Raw genomic sequence first — 24663 nt, forward strand, 5'->3', positions numbered from 1 at the left:
AAAAAATTTTTTTTTAAGGATCAAGGAGGTAGGGATGGAATAACAACAGCACTAGCTGATGCTTACCAAAAATATAAATTATCATCAACTTACCAAGCTGAGTGGGGAAGAGGAAAGGACAGAGAAGAACAAATAAGCTAGTGTTCGTGTCATACAGAAAAAGGATACCGATACTGCACCCAATTATAAGTATAGTTTTACAAAGTCTGTGTATAAAAACTACTAGGAAAACTGAAACATAAAACATGAACATTAGTAGAGAATAACAAAACAAAAATCCAACGGTGCCAACAGAATAAACAAAGTATGGTAAAGTGCAACTTAAAATAGCAAAAGCTAAATCTAAACAGAAATTATCATAAAACATGAATATATATTTAGAGCTTTTAAATATTTTTTTTAAATCAACTGTATCTTATTTGCAAAAGTTGTATCTAAAAAGCAAATAATCCATGAAGGGTAAATATTTAGAATTAGAAAGTACATAAAATGCTTTTAAAATGAAGCATAACAGTGCTAATATCAGACAACACTTAAGTACAATATTTAATTGGAAAATGTTTTCAGCAATGTTACAAAGGAAAACTCAAGACTATAATGTAAACTAAAACTCTTTTTCTTAGAAGTATCATAAAATAAGCCTCAAAGTAAATGACAATAAAATTAAGAAACACCACTGACATCAGTAAAGACAGCAAGGCACATGGGGATGGGGGTGTCAGAATACTTAACAAGTATTTATCCTTCAGAAACCCAGCGAAAGCTGAATATAATGTGTTTAAGACAAGCTTTAGAGATCAACAAACATGTTCTAGTCTTTCTGTTACAAAACTGAGTTAAATAACAAGTCTCAAAACTCAAGTTTCCACATCAGGTAAGAGGAGGCAATAGTTTCTAGCCCTAAAAAACCATCAGGAGACAGAGCATGGTTGCTCATGCCTTTAGTCCCAGCAGAGATAGAGGCAGGGGCAGGCAGTATGTTTGAGGCCAACCTGGTCTACATAGAGTGTTCCAGGCTAGCCAGAGCTGCAGTGAGACTCTTGTCAAAAAACTGAAACCAAAATCCAACCAAACCAAAAAAACTATCAGAAGGATAAAATCAAATAGTATCTAACAGAAAGTACTCAATAACTTACTATTAAATTATAACTCAGATACAAAGTATATGAGTTACATTTCTAATATTATTTAATATCTGATTTACACAGCACTTTGACTATGAAAGTCAAATGTGAAAATTTCCCCATTCATTTATCAGTTCCCAACAAGCTGTAATTTTTACAATTAAGATTGCTAATAAAGTTTATAAGAGTAAATGGAAGCTGTTACCCTAACAGCCCCCAAATACCTAATCTAAGGAACCAAGGGAGTAGTTAATACTGTCAGTCTCTAGCCCAGTAACTTACTGTTTTAAAACTAGATCTATTTTGAGAGGCAACCTTTGTAAAACATCCAACAGAGCCGAATTCTGCTCTAAAATCAGAGAACCAGGACAAGCATCTAGGTTTGACAGCTAGGAAACATAACCAACTTCTCACTTTTGTTTTTACTGAATAAATGTCATTTATATACCTAATATAGATTTAAAGTTCATGAATAATAAACCTTAAGTGACTAATACGTAAGATCTTATGTGTTCTAAGAACATTAGTAAGTGCTTTTTTAAATCTACTTTTAGTTTGTAATATTCAAGAAGATATACCTAATAAGCAGAAATAAAGTATTTCATTTCCAAAATAAAGCAGAATTTAACCTGAATTTCCTAACACTAACTTCACTGCAAAATTTTCAATACAAGAAATAACAACAATTATTACTTACACATTGGTTTGCTCACTACTATTTAAATCAATTCTTGCTTATAAATTCAGTTCAATGGGCTTTCTTTTGTTACTTCTAAGTCAAAGCTAACAATACAAGTTCCTTACCTTTCCATTAGCTTCTCTTTATCCCAATTGAAGTGGCTAAGGAGTATTCTTGTGATAGTTGCTGGATTCTGAAGGAGGGGGAAAAAAAAATATTTTAAAGTAATTGTATCTCATTGACTTTTTTTGTATGTGTGTGTTTTTCTGTGTAATTCAGGCTGGCCTTCAATTCATAATTCTCTTGTTTAAGCATCCCAGGTGCTGGGATTACATGAATGCACCAAACCCAGCTCTTTCACAAGTAAAGAACTTGTAGGCTAGATTTCAAGTTCCCTAATAACGCATCCAAACTTTCTGTCCCAGGATATTTCTTTTCTGCACCATTGCTGAAGCACAAAAGCACTGCTTTACCACTAAGTCCCACCCACAATACCCTTTCCTAGATCCCAGCACTCGGGAGGCAGAGGTGGGCAGATCTCTCTGAGTTTGAGGCCAGCCTGGTCTACAGAGCTAGTTCCAGGCTGTTACACAGAGAAACTCTGTCTCAAAAAACCAAAGAAAGAGGGGGGACAGATGGAGGAAGGGGGGGGGAGGGAGGGAGGGAGGGAGAGGGAGAGAGAGAGAGAGAGAGAGAGAGAGAGAGAGAGAGAGGCCAGTCCATACAACATAGGAAGACCCTATCTTGAAAAGCAAACAAAAAATATCACATATTGATTAAAATTTGTTGCACTGAGTACTTAACAGACTGCCACATCAGCACTCTAAATGCAATTAATTAAAATTTGTAAGACCAATGTATTGAACAGTTCAAAGGAATCCAAAGTTATGGTGTGTTTTAGACACCTTTAAGCAAGCCAACAAAATTATCTATACCATGTAATGAATGATATAGTGTGTACTCTTGGGGTGCTCTTTCATATGAGGTTATTTATAAAGGGAAAAGTTAAAACTCTGAAATAAAAGCTTACTGTTGTCACAAATATCCCCACTTCCCATTAAACTAGCAAGCTTACTACTGGAGCACAACATTTTTAAAACTTGAAACATAATGGGGCTTGGTGTGGAAGCTCACCTGTCATCTTAATACTTGGGAAGCTAAGGCAGACCTGCTGAGTTCCAAGCTAGTCTGTGCCACAGAATGATACCACGTCTCAAAAACAAACTCAACGGGGCTTGAGTGATCAGGGAAACCTGACTCACTGAAATATAGGAGAGCTCGTAACAGCAAAGGAAGCAGAGCTTAAACCCAGGTCTGTTCAACTTATACTTCATGTACAAATTTCTACATCAAAGAGTATTTCAAAAAATATTTCTGTAGCTTAAAATTTCTCTCTTTCACTGAGGTTAATAATGGTATTAGTTAAATAATGATTTAAAATAATCTAATATGGGGGTTGGAGAGATGGCTCAGTGGTTAAGAGAGCTAGCTGCTCTTCCAGAGGACAGAAGTTCAATTCCCAGCACCCACATGGCATCTCACAGCTGTCTGTAATTCCAGTTCCAGGGAATCTGACACCCTCACACAGACATAAATGTAGGTAAAACATCAATGCACATAAAATAATTTAAAATAATCTAACATAAAAGTGTCATGAAAGACATCTCCATCAATTATTCTCAATAATAGCATTTGTTACCAAAACAAACAAAACACATGCATTATCCCCACCCCATTCCCTAAAAAAGGCCAATGACCAAAGTACTCTTCTACTCATCCAGGCACACTTTACTAGTCTAACTACCTCTTCTTATTCAGACACCCTAAGAATTTTCTTTTAAATCATACTCCAGAAAATTTGAATCTCCAAGAGTTAAGATATAAAAAGGAAAATGATTAAATCGATCCTAAATCTTTTTTTATTTAATATTTTTATTTTACAATTAACTTAATTTCACATATCAGCCACGGATTCCCCTGTCCTTCCTCCTCCCACCCCCCAATCCACTCCCCATTCCCACCTCCTCCAAGGCAAGGTCTCCCCTGGGGAGTCAGCCCAGCTTGGTAGACTCAGCATAGGCAGATCCAGTCTCCTCCTCCCTACACCAAGGCTGAGCAAAGTGCTATCCTAAATCTTAATCATGTTATTATGGAATCAAAATTAAGTCTAGTAATACTGACTAGACTTGTTTCATTATAACTTTGTAGCACCCAGGACACTATATACCCTCCACTAAACAGTGCACGTAAAGCAAAGTGTCAGGAATTAAGTCTCAACTTACAAAAGGAATATAGAGAAAGGATAACCAAGGTTGCTAGTGCCTCTTTTGAGTTATAGTAGCAAAAGGTTGCTGCAGCGTATTATTGATTTTATCAAAATTTACTATGGAAATTCTTGACTCCTAGGTTCTAATCTCATATTTTTATTAATAAAATATCTGAGGCAAGGTCACCTGGATGTACTCATTGCCAAAATGACTCAGATAATTTGCTTCAGAGGAGCTAGCTAATCACTGTAAGTATACTTCATGAGGAGAGATGGTGGGGAATTGTATTTATCATAATTATTCTAACAGGCAACATATTAATTACTTTACATAACTTATTCAAATCTCAAAGCACTCTATAAACCCAGAAGTTGATGCAGGAGAATCACTGCAGGATAAAAGCTAGCCTAGGCTATATTGTCAGGGTTACTATAAGGCCCATTTCAAAAAAGCAAAAACAAAAACAAAAGAAAAAAACACTCTGTAAACTTGACTAGCTAGTTTTTTGGTATTTTGTTTCCTTTTTTAAGAGTGCTCTAACTGTAGAACGTAAGATTCTCTTGCCTTAGCCTCCCAAGTGCTAGGATTACAGACACATTCCACTATGCCTAACTTTAAAATCGTTGTGAATATGAGAAAACTAGAATTAGGTTTCAAAAACTAATATGAGAAGGAATATTACTGATCCTGTCATGTCTTAACAGCCTTTATGTTCCTCACTAAAAGGTTAATCAGAACAAAGTGAGAGGGAAAAGTCAGAATACAAAGAAGCACTAGGAACTTCCTGGGGGACTAAAAAAAGTTATGTATCTTGAATGTCACATAAAAGTAACCTATCTACACAGCAGGCCCCATCAGCCATGGAGTAGTTTCAAGATTCCCAGTGGATGGCTAAAACTGCAAACCGAAGCAAAATCTACATACAAGTACTGGAATAGTTCAATAGTTGATGATACACCCAGGTGGGCTAAGTGAGTAATAGGCAGGGAACACAAATGCTAAGACTAAGAAACTGGTACTAGGTCTTGGGGGTATTGCTATGACAGACAGACCTGACTGTGTTTCAGAGAGGACTATGGTAGCATTGGAACTTTGAACTGTCTTGGGGTTTCTCTTGCTGTGATAAAACACCAGGACCAAAAGCAAATAGGGAAGAAAGGATTTATTCTATTTTACAGCTTACAGTCCATCATCTGGAGAAGTCAGGACAGGAACTTGGAGGCAGGGAGTGATGCACAGGTCACAGAGGTATTAATACCGCTTACTAGTCTGTCCACCACGCCTTGCTCAGTCTACTTTCCTATAGCATACAGACGTCAACTGAGGAGTGGTGCCACCCAAAAATGAGCTGGGCTCCCCCATATCTATCGATCAATGAAAAAAAAAAAAAAGCACCACTTGTCCACGGGTACCCTAATTCTTCCCCCTTAGATAAAGTAATTTATTTTAAAAATTTTTTTACAGGAGCCCACAGTCAGAGATTCTGAAATTTTAGGGAAACTGAATATTTTTGAGAAACTTTGGAAATTTTAAAGAAACTGAAGGTTTAAAGTATTTGAATTTTTTTTTTATTTCTTTTTATGTTTTGGTTTTTTTAAGACAGGGTTTCTATGTATGATTAGGCTGGCCTTGGACTCATAGAGCAGAAAGATCTGCCTGCCTCTGCTAGGATTAAAGGCCTGCACTACATACCCCAACTGTGTGTTTGGATTTTTTTTAAAAAACTAGAGTTAAAAGCTGGAATGTTTTATATTGTGATATTAATATTAGTATAATATCTTGGGACAAATAAAGCAAAGGTTCTAGTTGAATATTGATGTTTGTGTGTCATGTTGACAAAGGATCAACCACTCTAGCTAGTATTATGTCAAATTGACACAAGATAAGAGTCCTTTGAGAAAAGGGAACCTCAATTAAGAAAATAACTCCACCATATTGGCCCATAAACAAGCCAGTACCATACCTGGTGGGTAGGTGGTCTTTGAGTTGTATAAGAAGTAACTGAGAAAGCAAGGAGGAGCATGTCAGTAGTAAGTAGCACTCTGTGGCTTCTGCTCCAGCTCCTGCCTCCAGGTTCCTGCTCCAGCTTCCCTCAGTGATAGACTTATCCACTATAAGGAGAAATAAACACTTTCCTGTCCAAATTGCTTTTGGTCATGGTATTTTATCACAGCAATAGAAACCCTAACTAAGACATCATGCATGTATGTATATGCACACACCCAGGGGGAGGGTGTAACACGAATCTTAAAAGGTCTTATTAATAAAATCAAACCTGAAACCAGGTATTGGGGTGAATGCTGGAAGATCAGAGGAGTAGAACAAGCCACAGCTTCCTCACCTCGCCAATTCCTCAGCTGATCCTGTTTCCTCAGACTGGAAGCCTCTGTGTCCTCATCCGAACTGCTGCTCAAAAGCCTAAAAGCTTAACCAGTTCTAGTTCCTGGTTTTCACGCCTTATATACCATTCTGCTTTCTGTCATCACTTCCTGGGATTAAAGGCGTGAGTCACCATGCCTAGCTGTTTCCAATGTGGCTTTGAACTTATAGAGATCCAGATGGATCTCTGCCTTCCAAATGGTGGGATTAAAGGTGTGTGTGCTACCACTGCCTAACCTCTATGTTTAATATTGTGGCTGTTTTGTCCTGACCCCCAGACAAGTTTATTAGGGTGCACTATACTGGGGAACACAATATCACCACAGGAGGGGGGAACATGTGTACATGCAACTTACAGAGGACTAGAGAACTTTGAAAATAAACAGTAGGCAGATTGTATAATGGGAAGGTAAAATACAACCAAATAAGATGGTGGTGAAGCTGGGCCTGGAGGAAAAGCCTGTAATCCCAGCTACTCAAGAGGCTAAGGGTCACAAATTAAATGCCAGTCTGGGCAAATAAAAAGATTTTAAAAGAGCTAGGATGTAACTCAGTAGTGATGTGCTCGCCCACAACGTAACAGACCCTGAATTCAATCTCCAGATCTGTAAAGATAGATATGGATGGATGGATAGACGGACAGGCAGACAGACACACATAGGGAGATAAGATGGTGTTAAGCATTCCATTAGGCTTTCTCCTGGTTTTGACGCAAGGTTGTGCCAAAAAGAAACTGTACTAAGTTGTGTGTATATGAGACATACATAAAATTATAGGAAATGCTTTCAGAACAAATTACAATATAAATCACTACCCAAGTCCTAGGATCAACCTATAGACATGGGAATAGAGGCAAATACAAACCTGGCAAAAGCTTTAAAAACCAACAACAGGAACTCTTGTTTGCAATTACAGACTACCCAGGTTGACTTGTCTACTAAAAATCATCTTCAAAAGTGTCCAAGATGAAATCAAATTACCAGACACACCAAAAACAAATTCTTACCAATTTCTAGAAGTCCATTTCTAGATGACCCAGACATTACAATGAACAAAGATCTTTAGGGGCCAGTGAGATGGCTCAGCAGGGTAAAGGTACTTGCCACCAAGCCTGATGTGAATTCCACCCCTAGAGCTCACATGGTAGAAGGTGAGAACTAACTCCCACAAGACACAGACACAGAGACACAGAGATACAGACACACAAACACACACACACACAGAGTAAATGGTAAAATAGCCATCGCTTAAGAGTGAACATCTGAAACCAAGTCAAATGATACAAGAGGGAAACAGGGAACTACAGAAAACAGAACAATAGCAAGGGTCATCTGAGTAATTATCATGAACAACTTTAAGTCTTATATTCACAGAGTAATAAAAGCAGGACTTTTGACAACCTCCGTTAGCCTGCGAGTAATCATATGCATGTGATCATACACCACACATACATATAACACACACACACACACACACACACACACACACACACACACACACACACACACCCCAACAAAAGAAAACTGTCCTGAGTTTAATCAATAAGATGCTTCTACAGGTGCTGTAGAGATGACTCAAAAAAAAGCACGTGCTGCTGGTGGAGAGGCTGCAGGTAGGATGTAAAATAAATGTATTAAAAAGAAAAAAGGCACTTGCTGCTGGGTTCAGTTCCCAGGACCCACATGGCAGCTCACAATGGCTGACCTGTAGCCCTAGTTCCAGAAGATCCAATGCCCCTCTTCTGGTATACAAGCAAACAAACAAACAAACAAAAAAAAAAAAAAAAAAAAAAAACTACAAATAGAAGTGCTATCAATCTATCAATTAGTATATAATAATTTGATTTCTTAGCTCGTCAGTGGTGACACACACCTTTGTAGCTGGAGTTTTCCTGGTCCTGCCTGGCCCATGGTCAGGACAAATCTCTCTCACCCGCCAGTCCCGCACTTTAAGGGGGAAAATGATGAGAATGAGCACCAGTTATCACTAAGAACGGTTAGTTTAGGGGCAGGGGCAAAAGACGAATTACACATCGTAGAGGCAGAAGCAATGAACTATATGAAGGCAGTCCAATTAAAGTAACACTGGCAACTTTGAAAATGTCTGTACAACCAACAGTTTCTCTTGGGGGCTTTAAAATTACACCACCTATGGTCTTAAGGTTGAAGTGTGGTTCGGGGCCTGTGCACATTAGTGGACAGCACCTAGTAGCTGTAGAGGAAGATGCAGAGTTAGAAGATGAAGATGAGGAGGATGTAAAACTCTTAAGCATGTCTGGAAAATGATAGCTACACACCTTTAATCCCCAGCACTGGTGGATCTCTGTGAGTTCAAGGTCAGCCTGGTCTACAAAATGAGTTCCAGGACAGCCAGGGCTGCACAGAGAAACCCTTTCTTGAGAAGAAAAAATAAATATATATATATAATATATATATATATATATTATATATCTTGTATGAAAATTTAACTGTATACCAATGGGAGTGTTGATTAACAGGATATATTTATATACAATAAAAAAAAATGCTCCTACTTGACACCAGAAAAACAAACTCAAGATCTTAACATCTTATATACATTATCATTAAGAACCAAATCACCTCCAGCATAGAGTGAAGTGGGTACAGCATGAAGGGCTGCATGTGGCCCTTTTTCCTCTGAAGATGATGACCTACTTACTAAGAGATCTTTCTTAGGAGGCTTGGAATATAGTTCAGCGGTAGAGTGCTCCTTGTGCAAGGTCCTAAGTTTGATCAGGAAGTAGGAAAGAAGGGGGAGATCTATTTTCATTCCCAATTACATATGATAAGCCAGTGCTTATCAAGCTACAACTCAGTATCCATCTACTTAATAACAAATTTTTAACAGTATCTTTATCAGTCTTTCACAAATATAATTTTTCCCTAATATCTTTCCCATTCCAACAAATAAAAATACAGAATTCAATGATTAATATCAAGGGGGCAGGCTAGAGATGGCTTAGCGGTTAAGAAAGAGCACTTTTGCTACTCTTACAGAAGACCCGGGTTCAGTTCCAGCATCCACCTGATGACTCACAAACAACTACAACTCTAGTTCCAGAGGATCCAATGCTCTCTTCTGATATCCACGGGCTTCTGCACAGAGGTGATACACATACATAAACCTTGTCATACACATATATAAGTAAAAGAAATACTTTTTTACAGAAATCATAGGGCTGGAGAAATGGAGAAGGAGGGGTGTAAAGCACTTACTGCTCTTATTGAGGGGAAGCTGGGTTCAGTTCCCAGCATCCACACGAAAGCTCACAATCTTCTGTAACTCAGAGGATTCACTCTCTTCTGACCTCTGAGGGTTCCTGAAGCTATGCAGTGTGCATATACTCACAAGGACTCATATATATATATAAAATCTTTTTTTTAAATAAAAGAACACATGGCATATAGCCACCATATATTTTCTAGGTTATTTTAAAAAATGTTATCAATAAATCATATTGGATCAAATAACTGTTTTGAATTATTTTACTTAGTGCATAGTTTTATAACTAACACTATTGCAATATCTAAATCTTTTTTAAATTTTATTACATTAGAAAAATTGTGTATGTGTTGTGGCAGTCAGAGGACAATGTACAGGGAGTCAGTTCTCTCCTTCCACCACGTGATCCTAGGGATCAAATAGTTGGTCAGGCTTTGGCAGTAGGTGCCTGTACCTGCTGAACTACCTTGCTGGATCAAGTTTTAAATCTTTGTCTTATCTCAGTTACCTCTAGTTTTAAATCTCTCTTACCAATAGGGTTTTTTTGTTTGTTTTTAAGAGGGGGTATCACTATGTAATCCTGGCTATCAAGGAATTCACTATGTAAACCAGACTGTCCTCCAACTAAAAGATCTGCCTACCTCTGCCTCCAGTGTTGGGATTGTCCACCTCACCCAGCTTTGATTTAAGAACAAGGTATCTCTGTAAACCCTGGAACTCACTCTGTAGACCAGGATGGCCTAGACCTCATAGAGATCTTCCTGACTCTGCCTCCCACGTGCTGGGATTAAACTGCACACCACTACATCTGGCTTCAGCTTTGATTCTAATCTTATAAGGCAATCATTTTAATCTTTTTTAGTTTGTTTCTTCTAGTATGTTTTCATCTTCAATAATATGCTTATAATCTCAACTATTACTTTCCATTATAGATATTATCTATCAACATCCTAGCGGACTGCACCTTCCCTAGTCTTTCTTGGAAATTTCAGTCATAATTTTTAATTAAACTGCATCCACTGTTTTTTAAAATTCAACTAACAGAAATTCAGGAGGGGGACGACGACGAGGACTATCAAGCAGTAATAGAATTCCAACAAAGCTACAAATAGACCTAAGCTTTTCTACTTCAGAGAGTGCTAAAAGCTTACCTAGCACAGTGACCCAGAAGATTCACAAACATCTCTTTGGAATACCAAGGATACACAACCTAGAGAAAATCTCAGGAAGACACACAACAACCAGATTATTGCCAATTTTATCAGCAACAATGAAGACAGAAGGCAGTGTCTCCCACAAAGTTTCCAATCTATAGTTTCCTGTCTAGACAATCTCACAATCATGCTTGAAAGAATTATCAGGGTCACAATGAATAATATCTTTGAAAATTTTTGAACTTAGATTTAAGTTAAGTAGTCTTAACCATTAAATCTAAGAATCAAAGAATATGACAGACACAGGAAAACCATGCTGATAGGTAAGTAGAAAGGGCTCCAAGTAGAGTGCTGAGTAAATTCAACTGACCTCAACACCTGAGCACACTACGCCCAGGATATCTGACTGTTACGTCTGTTAGAAACAGAAGAGAGTTACAGGTATCACTCAACGTGAATAAACCTTGGATTCAAACCCAGCACAAACAGAAAAAAGTAGTAAGGGTCTAGAGATGGCTCGGTGGTTAAAAGCACTACCTACTTTTGCAGCAGACCCAGGTTCAATTTCCAGCACCTACAACTGTCTTAACTCCAGTCCCGGGGGACCTGATGCCTTCTTCTAGCCTCCATGAGCACCAGGAATGCACATAGTGCACAGACATGCATGCAAACAAAATGTTTACCAATACACATAAATTAATTTTTAAAAAGTAGTAATGACCATAATATACTTGATTATCATTTGCTGTAAGAATGACATTAAATAACATTTTTAAACCATGAATGAAACACACACACACACACACACACACACACACATACACACACACCTTAGTTGGCATACTACTTGCCTAACATGCACAAAGCCCTGGGTTCAAACCAATCCCCAGCACTACATAAAATCAGGCAGAGTAGTGCACACCTGTACTCCTAACCTGTAGTTACTGCACACAATAGAAGCAGAAGGAACAAGGTCATGCTTGGCTACAATTGTGAGGCCAGCTTTTTGATAGATCGGAAGCTGTCTCAAAAACAAAACAAAACAAAAATTCAACCTATAAGCAATTTAATAAAATTCGTCATAAGATTTTGATTTAAAAAGTAACATTAAGTAGGATTTTCAAAGGTGGTAGAAAAAAAGTGGAATAGAGAATGTAAAAAGGAAAGGCAGAATGCCAAAAGATACAAAAAAGAAATAGAGAAGTTACATGAACTCATAAGAGCACACATAATACAACTTGTTTTTTTTCCTATTTGTGTCCAGAGGCATCTGTCTTTACTTTCTGACTGAAGAAAAGAACTATGGTAACTATCATACATTAAGAATTTAGTAAGTGGGGCTGGAGAGATGGCTCAGCAGTTACTTCCAGAGGACCTAGGTTCTATTCCTAGCACCCAAATGTCATTGCACAACCGCCCAGAACTCCAGTTCCAATATCTTACGCCCACTTCTGGCCTCCATGAGCACCAAGGCGACATATGTAGGCAAAACATCATAAACATTTAAATAAATAAATAAATTTTTTTTCAAGAAAAGAATGCATTAAGATAGGTATAAAGCCACACAAGGTGAAAGCAGTGATTTGTGTCGATAATCCCAGCATTTGGGAGGTAGAAAGAGGATGATTAGAACTCAAGGTCATTTTTAATTACACAGGAAAACTGGAGTGAGTGAGTGTGTGTGTGTGTGTGTGTGTGTGTGTGTGTGTGTGCGCGTCTAAAGGATATAAAATAGAATTTTGGATAAATATAAATTAAAAACAAGCAAAATTTTATCAGACTAATAAAAATCTGAAAATGTCTAAGATCCATCAGCAAGTATATAGAGAAACTAACAATACACAGCATTGGTGTAAAGAAACAACACCTTAAAAAATCAGCTTTACTTATAAAATTTAATAGAAAACATTATATATAACATATAGTGAACTAAATGGCTAACAACTAGACAAATGAAAATCCAATGTGAAGTGTACAGAAAAGACAAGAAACTAATGTGGTAATATAAGAAAATACTATAATAACTGTTAAATCTACAGTATACTGTCAAATAAAAAACAAGAAACTTAGAAATAAGATGGTATTTGAACAGAAAGAATGAGCATACATATGATTCAGTTGTAGATTTAATGCACTGACAGGACTGGAGACAAAGCTCAGTGGGGAAGCACCTGTCTACCATGTGTAAGATGAGAGTCAATCACCAGCATTCAAAAAATAAAATAATATAAACAGAATTGGGAATCTAAAATTAACTGAAATCAAGAAAATGCTATTTAAAAAATCATGAGCAAAAATTTAGTTTAAAAAATGTTTAAGCCAGGCGGCAGTGGCGCACCTCTGTGAGTTCAAGGCCAGCCTGGTCTACAGAGTGAGTTCCAGGACAGGCACCAAAACTACACAGAGAGACCCTGTCTCAACCCCCACCCCATACGGGGAAAAAAAAAAAAAAAATCACAGCTTTAGTCTTATCTTGAATCAATTTTTGTAACATAAAGACATAAGTTAATCAAACTGTGTCAAGTTACACAATTTTTCTTTTTTACATTTACTTATGATCAGAGGGCACTCATGTGCCACAGTATACATACGGAAGTCAAAGGACAACTTTTCAGAAACCAATTTTCTCCTTCCACATTATCAGTCTAGGGATCAAATTCAGCTCATCAATTTTGGTGGCTATCTCACCAGCCCACAATATTCATTCTTATTAATGTAAACTAGATGTACAAAGTAATGAATTCCACTGTAACATTTTCATGCATGCTTATAATGTATATGAATCATACCTACTCCTACGTTACCTCTACCCTCCTCTAGCACAATTCCCTATTCTTCCCTAATGATCATTCTTCTGTTAGGATTTTTCCCTTTTTATAGATCCCAATGCATTTTTGAAGAGAAAAGTGAAAAACAGAAATTATGGTTGTTGTTTTTTTTAAGATTTATTTATTTCACACACACACATAAAAAAAAAGATTTATTTAATGTACTTTGGGGTTTTGCCTGCATGTTATGTCTATGAGGGTGTCAGATCACCTGGAAATGGAGTTACAGTCATGTGGGTGGTGGGAATTGAACCTGGGTCCTCTCGAAGAGTAGTCAGTGCTTTTAACCTCTGAGCCATCTCTCCAGGCCCCAGAAGCTAAGTTTAATAGTGGTACAGCCAGGATCAGATCCTAGACTTCTAAATTCACAATTTTTTAAATTTTAATTTATTTTTATTTCATGTGCATGGGTGTTTGGCCTGCATGTAAGTCGGGAACTAGACTTACAGACAGACAGTTCAAGCCTCAAGGTGGGTGCTGGGTATTGAACCCAGGTCCTCTGGAAGAACAATCAATGCTCTTAACTGCCAAATCATCTTTCCAATCCCACAATTTTTTTTTTATTCTGCTTCGAGCTACTAGGTTTTACAATTTTCAAGAAATTGTAGATTCGTGACATATGCTTTTTTAATGCCCCATACTATAAAGGTTAAAAATAAAGGTTTGTGATTTAAGAAACTATGAAGTACCTAAAATACAACTGAAAGGATGAATTATAAAATATGAACACAAAAAAAGTTAATCAAGATCCAAGAGGACAATTTAAACCCAAATTTTATTTTGCACCACTTAATTCAAAACACTCTTCCTATGGTATGCTATAAAGTTTCACTTCAAAATTTGCTTCCACACTAGATCTCAATACAAATATATTAAGTTTATTTACAGTATTAACTAATCACCACCATCCAGCCTTTCGACTCAAAACTCGTGCCAAGGGCATTTAAATATTCGGTTTTACAGTCATTTTTGAAAGCTTAGCAATCTTCACTGAAAATCAAATACACATTTTTATCTACCTTTTTATTTGGGAAATCATAAGGAGTAACTATTAATCTATCAAGAAAAAAAAGCAAATCATTTTCCTTTAAGAAACAACACAAAGCAAAGAAAGTAATGAAATAATGTCATCATTCAACTATACCTACAATACCTTACTTTACAGCCAACTCTACAACAATATAGGCAACATTTCTGTACTGTATAGTTTAAGGTTTTTGTTTGGGGAAGTGTTTTGGAGTGCTGGGGACCAAATCCAGTGCTGTATGCATTCAAGGCAAGTGCTGTTATATCACTGAGCCCTAGCTTAAAATTTAAGTTCCTAAAATTGACCTGTAACTTGGGCTTTAGAAGGCACTAAAAAAAGGCTGTTTTTCTTTCATCCTAATTCTATTTAATAGCAACAACAGAAACAATCAGGAGCTGCTATTAATGCAATTGCTGTTGTGTAGCATATCTATATTACAAATATTTAAATAGAATCCCTTACAGTTTCTCAGAGACATTAGCCAAAAAAACCTGCAAGGCGCAGATTACTTTTGTCATATAAACAAGCAAATCAACCCATCTTTCCTGCTTCTCCTGTTTCCAAAATGGGAACCTTTTTCATATAATTTCCCAAAAATCGACCTGGTCTATGAATCAAGCTAATACTAACACACACCATTAAATCCTCTTCAATCACTCAATATTTCTAACAAAGATAGTAGTAAGTACCTATTTACTTATTAGTCTAAATGCCAAGTAGCAGGCTTCTGTTTAAATAAAGTAAGCTAAGGGTATAGCTCAGTAGTAGCCTTACAATACACATATATACTACGAACATAGCCCCAAAACCACAAAATAAATCTGTGCTCTTTACAAATCATTTAGATTTGCTTTCCTAGAATAGGCTTTCCCATAAAGGTGTGCAGAATAAATGCCTTTAAACAATGAAGTACTTGCTGCTGGTGTGTGTGTGTGTGTACTTAATGATCCTTTAATGACTTGTCTTTTGAATGATTCTGTCCTACCTTTGCTGCTGCAGCCCGCCTGTCCTTTGCATCACTGAATTCAAACTTCTGGAAGTACCCAATATGCACTGTAACAGACAGATGGACAGATCAATGGGCCACAGCGGCAAAGGCCAGAGACACAGACTTGATAAATTAAAGTCAAGGTATACCAAGGGGAGGGGAAAACCAAACGGGGGAGGGTATATGCCTCTATTTTATAGCAAAATTCTTGAGCCTGAAGTCTGTAATTGTCCCATACTTAATATTCTTTTCGCTTTTCTTGCTTTTATTCTATCTTATTCTTTTGAAACTGAGCCTCATGTAACCCAAGCTAGCCTGATCCTAAACTTCTGACCCTCCTCTCCCCACCTTCCCAATACTGGGATTATAGGTGTGTGCCATCATGTTTGGTTTTATGCAGTGCTGAGGATTGAGCCCAGGGCTTTGTGCATGCACTCTACCAACTCAGCTACACCCGAGCCACAAATAAAGTATTCTTGCCAGGCAGTGGTGGCACACGCCTTTAATCCCAGCACTTGGGAGGCAGAGCCAGGCGGATCTTTGTGAGTTCGAGGCCAGCCTGGTCTACAGAGTGAGATCCAGGAAAGGCACAAAGCTACACAGAGAAAGCTTGTCTTGAAAAACCAAAAAAAAAAAAAAAAAAGTATTCTTAATTAGAAATTATTTCCCACAAGTATAGTAAATCCATCAGTATTTTTAATGCCAATAACAGTTAACAGATCTAGCAGGCACTTTCATAACCCTGCCTGTTTCTTCATACACAACAAATTACCATATCTATACTAAAGCTAAACTGTCAAATTACTATATGCAGAAAATTTCTACTGTTAACACTAACATCTTCATAATTAGGGTATACTTAAAAATCACAGAATAAAACTCATAATTCAGCATTTTACCATTCTATATTTTGTTTTACTATGTAAGTATGACTGCTAGCACAGCTACAAAAAACTTTGAAGGCTCAAAACAGTATATGGTAGGGGCACTGTGGTACTCTGAATGTAATTGGCCCCCATAAACTCAGCACTATTATGAGGTATGGCCTTGTAGAAGTAGGTGTGGCCTTATTAGAAGAAGTGTGTCACTGTGGGGGTGGGCTCTGAGGTCTCCTATGCCCAAGCTATGCCTAGTGCAGTTCACATCCTGTTGCCTTCCTATCAAGGTGCAGAATTCTGAGCTCCTTCTCCAGCACCATGCCTGCCTGCACTGCCACCATGTCCCACCATGATGATAATGGACTAATCCTCTGAACTGTGGTCATGGTATCATGGTCAAGGATATAGGCACCAAGGCCCATTATGTTACAACAGCAAAGCATGTATATATAAAACTCTGAAGTGAATTTTCAAAAGCTAAGTAGAATCTGACCTATAACCTCAAATTCATAACCATATTAAGAGGCTTGTACTTAAATACTCAAAATGCTAATTTAAGTCAGCCTCGGTGTTACATTGATAAAATTTTTAGTCAGACAGTACCCTAAATGCTCATTTCACCTGTCTTCACCAAAACCTTGTGTACAGGTAAAAGCAATAATTTAATCTTTTTTTTTTTTCATGAACCTAAAATACAACATTTTCCGGGCGGTAGTGGCGCATGCCTTTAATCCCATCACTCGGGAGGCAGAGGCAGGCCTATCTCTGTGAGCTCAAAGCCAGTCTGGGCTACAGAGTGAGTTCCAGGAAAGGCGCAAAGCTACACAGAGAAACCCTGTCTCAAAAAACAAAGCAAAACAAAACAACAACAAAAAAAGGTTTAAGAAAGGAAAAGGTGCCAGACAGTGGTGGCATAACCCTTTAATCCCAGCACTCAGGAGGAAGAGTCAAGTAGATATCTGTTGAATTCAAGGCCAGCCTGGTCTATAGAGTGAGTTCTAGGACAGACAGGACTGTTACACAGAGAAACTCTGTTTCTAAAAGAAAAAGAAGGAAAAGTTCTGTTCCCTCTTCTATTTCTAGAGGATCTATCATTGTAATCCATTAAAACCAGGAGCAGGTAAAGAAGTGTGATCTTAACTCAAGTCCTGGAAAAAGTCACACCTATGAAGATTCTGCAGACTGACTATGACTTCCCTGGTTTTAGGGAATCAACAGTACACACCAGGAACCAAAATTATCTTGAACTATCTTAAGGACTCTCATATCTATATAGATACTCTATATCTAACGAAATAATAGCCACTTATTACCCATCTCTATATCTGACCTTCTGGCTATCAGGTAAAAATCTTTAGAATGTATTATAAATGAGTAATTAGCAGATCATTAGCTTCCATCAATCCAAAAGCTAAGACAGCACCTGAACTCTATGGCAGAGATTTCCCAGCTTTGATGTAACTCTTCTGAGTTCCCCATTAACGTATGGCAAATGCACTGGCTTGGGGCTTACATTTGTTCTGACTATAAAAAGTTCACATAACCATTTCCACAGTGGAACCTGTCATTCACAGTTACCTGAATCTGTAGTCTTTCATACCTGGCTTCTACTAACTATCTCTCATTCTGAAGCAAGATAATACTAACCAAAAACAATGCATGATCTTTGCCAAAGACATGGAGGGACTGAGGATGTAACCTGGTGTTTAGGGAAGAAGGCGTTGCCTAGCTCCAAGTTCAATTCCCACTATACAAAAGCAAAACTACTTATTAGACAGCTGAAGAAATTTAAAATATGGTGTGTAATTTTTATGATTTATATCATAAAAATTAACTCTAAGATGGTTCAGGTGGTTTTTATTATATTCATTATGATGACAACCATTAATTTCAGAACATTATCACTCTAAAGATAAATCTAGTCATTACTAGCTGTCTTTTCCCATTCTCCCCATCTAATCTCTGGCAACTACTGACCTAATACTCTACTTATTTCCTATTCTAGGCATTTTACAAATGATATAAGGTCTACTGTGCTAAGCTAACGCTGCTATTTAATTTTGGCTAGCTAGGAAAACCAGCAAAGCAAGGAGCTTGCAATGGATAGCAAACAGGTATGTTTCAGTGAGTGAACACAGAGTAACAATTCAGCCAAGCCTATTAAAATGCTACTTAAAACTCAGGTTACACTATTATTTTTACAAATAAGGAAACAGTATTCATCAAAATGAACTGATACAAAACTACACATGATCAAAGACAAAACTGAAACTGAAATGAGCATTAAGCTATGTCTTTTCTAATCAATTCACCATTTCTCACTAATTTTTAACCTTGCATTATGAATGCTATCCTTTTTCATCCATTCCAGACTTTTTTTTCTTGCCTAGATTAGTCTAATAGACTTCTCACCACACTGTTTTTATTCCCATGAACAGTGGCCAACAGGTACTTCTGCACTAGCTCCACTAACGCTGAAATGTTTCAAGTTGTTTCACAGCCTTAGGGAATAGGTCTATCCCAACAGTACTATCCTAAATCTTTCAAAAACAGGTCATACTGCCTACTAACTGACTCTGCCCATCTCCTACCATTCTAATTCCCAATCACTTAGAGTGACAGTTTCTTACTGTTCATTCAATATCGCGACCACTAATCACTCCTGCCTTTGCTGTCTCCTACTCTTTTTCTGTCTATTAAGTTATTTTATTTTTTTTTTATTTTATTTTATTTTTTTTGTGGTTTTTCGAGACAGGGTTTCTCTGTGTAGCTTTGCGCCTTTCCTGGAACTCGCTTTGGAGACCAGGCTGGCCTTGAACTCACAGAGATCCGCCTGGCTCTGCCTCCCGAGTGCTGGGATTAAAGGCGTGCGCCACCACCGCCCGGCTGTCTATTAAGTTATTAATCACTTTTCTTTTCCATTCTTTCTTTCCTCTTCCCCCACTCCCCACTCTTCTTCCTTTCTGGAGTCAAATTATCTCTACATAACTCTAGCTGTCCTGGAACTCACTATGTAGATAAGACTGGTCTCAAACTCAAGAGATCTGCCTGCCTCTACCTCCAGAGAGCTGGAATTAGAGGTGTGCACCGCCATGCTCAGCTATCCATTTTTTTCAGCTTTAACTCTTTCATGTTTGGCTGGATAGTTCGCAATCCTCCTATTAGAATTATAGGCATGAGCCACAATGTCCCAGGTTTATTTTTAAATCAGGGTTATGAAGGAGAACTAAGTCATACTAGCATCAACATCCAACTTCTTGACTGTTTTACTTGCACAAAAGGAGAAAAATTAACCTGATTCAAAGTTTACATTGCACCAGGCAGCGGCAGTACAGGCCTTTAGTCCCAGCACTCAGAGGCAGAAGCAGGCAGATCACTGTGAGTTCCAGGACAGCCTGGTCTACAGAGTGAGTTCCAGGACAGCCAGGGCTACACAGAGAAACCATCTTTAAAAAAAAAAAAAAAAAAAAAAAATTCAAAGTCTGCATTACAACTTCAGTGTTCTTCACTTAACCTAGCTGGAATCTCCAAGACATACAAAAACATTTTTTAAAAATTCAGTTACCTAGTTAGTACTATTTAGCAACTGCTTTTATTTTTATAAATGCAGAGTCAGAAGTACACAGAACTCAAAACTATTAATAAAACAGTTACACAAGATGAGAGACTTATTCACTGGTTACTGCAAAACCCACCAGTATCTGCAACAAGATATAAACAAACAAATCTGCCTTAGGTATTTGCCTGGCATTTACTTAACTGAGCATGGTGTCCATGTGCTGCTGTAGTGTTCTTTCTACCTTATGTAACTAATGCCTGCACAGGCATGAATTCAAAATACCAAAACAGAACAATCTTCCTCATCAACAAATTGTAAGAACAAAGTTTTATTCTGGATTCTACCCCCCAAAAAACGTTAGTTGGATATAGATTAAAGCACTGTATTCTCCAATGTGTTAAATAAGTCTTTTACAATTACAGAAAAACTTACTGAGGCAGGGTTACAAATTTAGACTTTAATACTACAGGGAGACATAATAAGAGTACAGAAGAACTTAAATCAAAGGTACTCAAACAAGAAAGTACACTCGCTTTTAAAAGCTGTGGAAGTTTAATAACATAACAGGGAGGTAGTACTCCATAAATAGCCATCACAACCATGAAAAGCTCTTCAATCTTGTTCATCTGACTACATGATAATCAAAACTTCTATTGACTCCAGCATTAACCCAACACTGGGCAAGCTTGGTGTCATCCTCAACTTTTCAAATCTTGCTTAAAACCTACACTTCAATTTTTTTGTTTTAAGATTTTTATTTTATGTGCCTTAGTGTTTTGCCAGCATGTATGTCTGTGTGAGGGTGCCAGATCTTCTGGAACTCAAGTTATAGACAGTTGTGAGCTGCCATATAGGTGCTGAGAATTGAACCTGGGTCCTCTGGAAGAGCAGCCAGTACTCTTAACCACTGAGCCATCTCTCTAGTCTCTTTGTTCTGTTTTTTTGAGACAAAGTTTCTTTGTGTAGCCCTGACTACCCTGGGACTCGCTCTGTAGACCAGACTTGCCTCAAACTGGAGTGCTGGGATTAAAGGAGTCTACCACCACACCCAGCTTACACTTTCTTATGATTAATTATTTAGAACACTTTGTGAATTCTGAAGTCCTATTTTCACCACTCTGGCTTTAGTTGGATGAAATGCAACATTATTAATCCAGCTTCAGATACTGTCACAGTTCTAAAGAACTGAGGAAAAGACAACAATGACAACCACCACCACATAAAATTGTAGGGCCAGCGAGAATTCAGTAGAAGGTGGAGAGGTGGCTCACCAAATAAGAACACTGGCTTCTCTACCAGAGGACCCAGCTTCCAGTCCCAGCACCCACACAGAGGCTTTTAATTCTCTGTAACTTCAGTTCTAGGAAATTTGACATACCTCTTCTGATCTCCGAGGACACCAAGTATACATGTGGGCACAGACATACATGCAGGCGAAACACTCAAGACATAAATCAGAGGGCTGAAACGATGAGTAGAGGAGTGAAGTTAAATAGTAACTAGTGAGTTCATCTAAAAAGTTCTCTACAGGTCTGTGCTCTGGGGCCGGGGCAGACAGCTCGGCTGGTGAAGTGTTGGCTGTACAAATATGAGGACTTGAGTTTGGACCCCGAGCACAGGCATAAAAAGCAGGATGTGGTAGCCTGCTTTTAATTCCAGCACTGAATGACAGAAACAAGAGGACTGGCGGAACAGGAGGGCCAGAAAGTTAACTAGTGAGTTTTAGGTTCAATGAGAGACCCAGCCTCATAAAAAGACGACTGAAGAGATGGCTCAGCCATTAAGAGCATTTGTTGCTATGGCTGAGGATCCAGGTTTGATTTCCAGCACTCACACTGTGGTTTACAACCATTCCTAACTCCAGTTCCAGATAACTAGATGTTTTCTGGTCTCTATGGACACCAGGCATGCACGTGATGCACATACATACATGAAGGCAAAACATTCATATATATAAAATAAATCCAAAATTAAAAAAAAAAAATAGGTGGAGTGATGAAGGAAGACACCTCACTTCTTCTACACAGGCACCTGCACAACTCCATACATTGTATAAAATAAGCAGCATTCTCTCTTTTAAATAGAATTTCTCTGGCTGTGAAGTAGCTAAGTAGGAGAGTGTTTGTCTAACATGCACAAGGCTCTGGGTTAGATCCTCAATAATGGTACCCACATTCACAAAAAAAGGAAGGTTAGGTAATGAAAGAGAAAGCAAGTATTTGTTGTCTAGCACACTCATAACAATGTTTAAATGCTAGTCTTCCATTATCTTTTGGTACTTCTGTTGGAAAGAATGCTGGACCTTGTGGACCATGGTCTACATTTTAAACTTCTGACATTATATTAAAATGTGTGTGCTGTGGGATGGTCTGTATGTCAAATGTGTTGCTCTGACTGGTCAAAAAATAAAACACTGATTGGCCAGTAGCCAGGCAGGAAGTATAGGCGGGACTAACAGAGAGGAGAATTGAGAGAACAGGAAGGCGGAGGGAGATACTGCCAGCCACCACTATGACAAGCAGCATGTGAAGATGCCAGTAAGCCACGAGCCACTGGCAAGGTATAGATTTATAGAAATGGATTAATTTAAGATGTAAGAACTAGATAGCTAGAAGCCTAAGCCATTAGGCCAAACAGTTTAAATAATATAAGTGTCTGTGTGTTTATTTTATAAGTGGGCTGTCAGACTGCTGGGGCTTGGTGGGACCCGGAGAGAAAACTCCAGCTACGTGTGTGTCTGTGTGTGTGTGTGTGTGTGTGTGTGTGCGCGCGCGCACACACACACACACACCCCGTTCCATTTTCTATCACACTTTTCTGGTCGTTTTGAATTTTCTGATACCTCTTTGCATGTATGTCCTACAGGCATTTGTATTTATGTGTTCCTGTGCCTCTGGAGGCTTTGCAGTCATCATGCACCTTGTTTTTGGGGGCAGGGTCACTCACTGGCCTGGAACTCACCAACTGGCCAGCAAGCCACAGGGATCTACTTAACACCCCCATCTCCCTAGTACTAATTACAAGCATGCATCACCACGCCCTGATTTTTCAATTTGAGTTCTGATTTTTCAATTTGAGTTCTAGGGATTAAATTCAGGTTTGAAAGGTAACCACTCAGCAGACCAAGCTCTATTATATCCCTGATTTCTAATATTTCTAAAAAGAGCCTTGTAACAACTGCTAAAATCTAACTGGTCCTTTTAGAAAAAGCAAGATTGCAATAGGCCAATATCCAAGAAAGTGACCCACACCAGAATTGTCATCTTGAGAAAATAGCATTTAAGGAACTGGAGACATAGTTCAGGGCCCTGCAACTAACTTAATAAATAAATAAATAAACACCAACTAGAAGGTTAGGTCCCTGGCATAGGGTGGCATACTAAGACTCTTAACTTTGGAAACCAAGCAAAACCAAGTCCAGAAACAGAGACTCACCACAACTAGGACACACATGTTTAAATGTGGGCATAGTAAATTCTGAGTTACTGCTTTTATTATCAAGTTGTATCCAGGCCACTCTGCTTTCCTACACTTTGGACTCTGGAAAGAAAAGGAATATACTTAGCTCATCTTTGCATAGCTCCTACCAAGCACATATATCAGGAGAAACATATGGACTTAAAGGCTGATTATAGATTTGGCAGAACATGAGGATTATATGGTAATTTCAGAGACAACAAAATCCACAAAAAACAAATTAAAGACAAACAGTGGCCTAAGAAAAGCCAGACAACAATCCAGAAGTCAATGTGATGGGCATAGGAAACAGCTTAGGTAACAAGAACTGAGGCTGGTGACTCTTACAGCTGAAGTGACTTCCCACCACCCCCACCCTTCAAGGGACCTTTCTCAGTACTTCTGGGAGCAAGCAACCCGATCATCTATCACAGAAGGTTACTGCTAAGAGACAGCATGGTAGATGTGACCTTACTACCCCAAGGTGTTCACATTCTAAAACCTAGAGTCTGAGACTATACAATAATGCAAGGAGACATTAACCTTGCAAATGGAAGGTCAATACACAGCTGATCTTGAAGTAAGATTATCCTGTAATATGCATGTTAGTCCTTTAAAATGGAAAAAAAGAGGCAGATTCAGAAATCTGAAGATGTTCTGATTCTGGAGGATGGAGGAAAGTCTCAAGCCAAAGAATGGGATGGTATCTAGAAGTGAAAAAGGACCCCCCCCCAAAAAAAAAATCTCCCCTCAATCTTGAAAAAAAAAAAAAAAAAAAAACAAAGGCTGCTGACACCCAGACTTCTGATTTTCAGTACTCCTTAATAATGAATTTGTATTTTACGTCACTAAATTTGTAATTTATTAGAGCAACAGTAAGAAAATGCACATGCCAGGTGGTAGTGGCAAACACTGCTGTGGGATATCTTTCTGTATACGCTGTGAATGTGTGTTGCTCTGACTGATTGATAAATAAAGATGAATTGGCCTATGGCAAGGCAAGATAAGGTTAGGTGGTACATTGGAACTAAAGAGGAAGAAGGGTGGAGTCAGAAGAGATACCAGCATGCCGCCGAAGGAG

At 38.2% G+C, this 24663-nt stretch overlaps 1 protein-coding gene across 1 annotated transcript in view; it reads right to left on the minus strand.

The window, feature by feature from the left end:
• The window catches only part of Arih1 (ariadne RBR E3 ubiquitin protein ligase 1), a 93775-nt gene that overhangs the window by 57879 nt on the left and 11233 nt on the right, over positions 1-24663 (minus strand). The window contains exon 2 of the mRNA XM_059268002.1: positions 1929-1996. Within this exon, the coding sequence (XP_059123985.1) occupies positions 1929-1996 (68 nt within the window). The remainder of the gene's footprint in view (positions 1-1928; positions 1997-24663) is intronic.

This window comes from Peromyscus eremicus, chromosome 7 (genome assembly GCF_949786415.1).
Source record: "Peromyscus eremicus chromosome 7, PerEre_H2_v1, whole genome shotgun sequence".
Taxonomy (NCBI): domain Eukaryota; kingdom Metazoa; phylum Chordata; class Mammalia; order Rodentia; family Cricetidae; genus Peromyscus; species Peromyscus eremicus.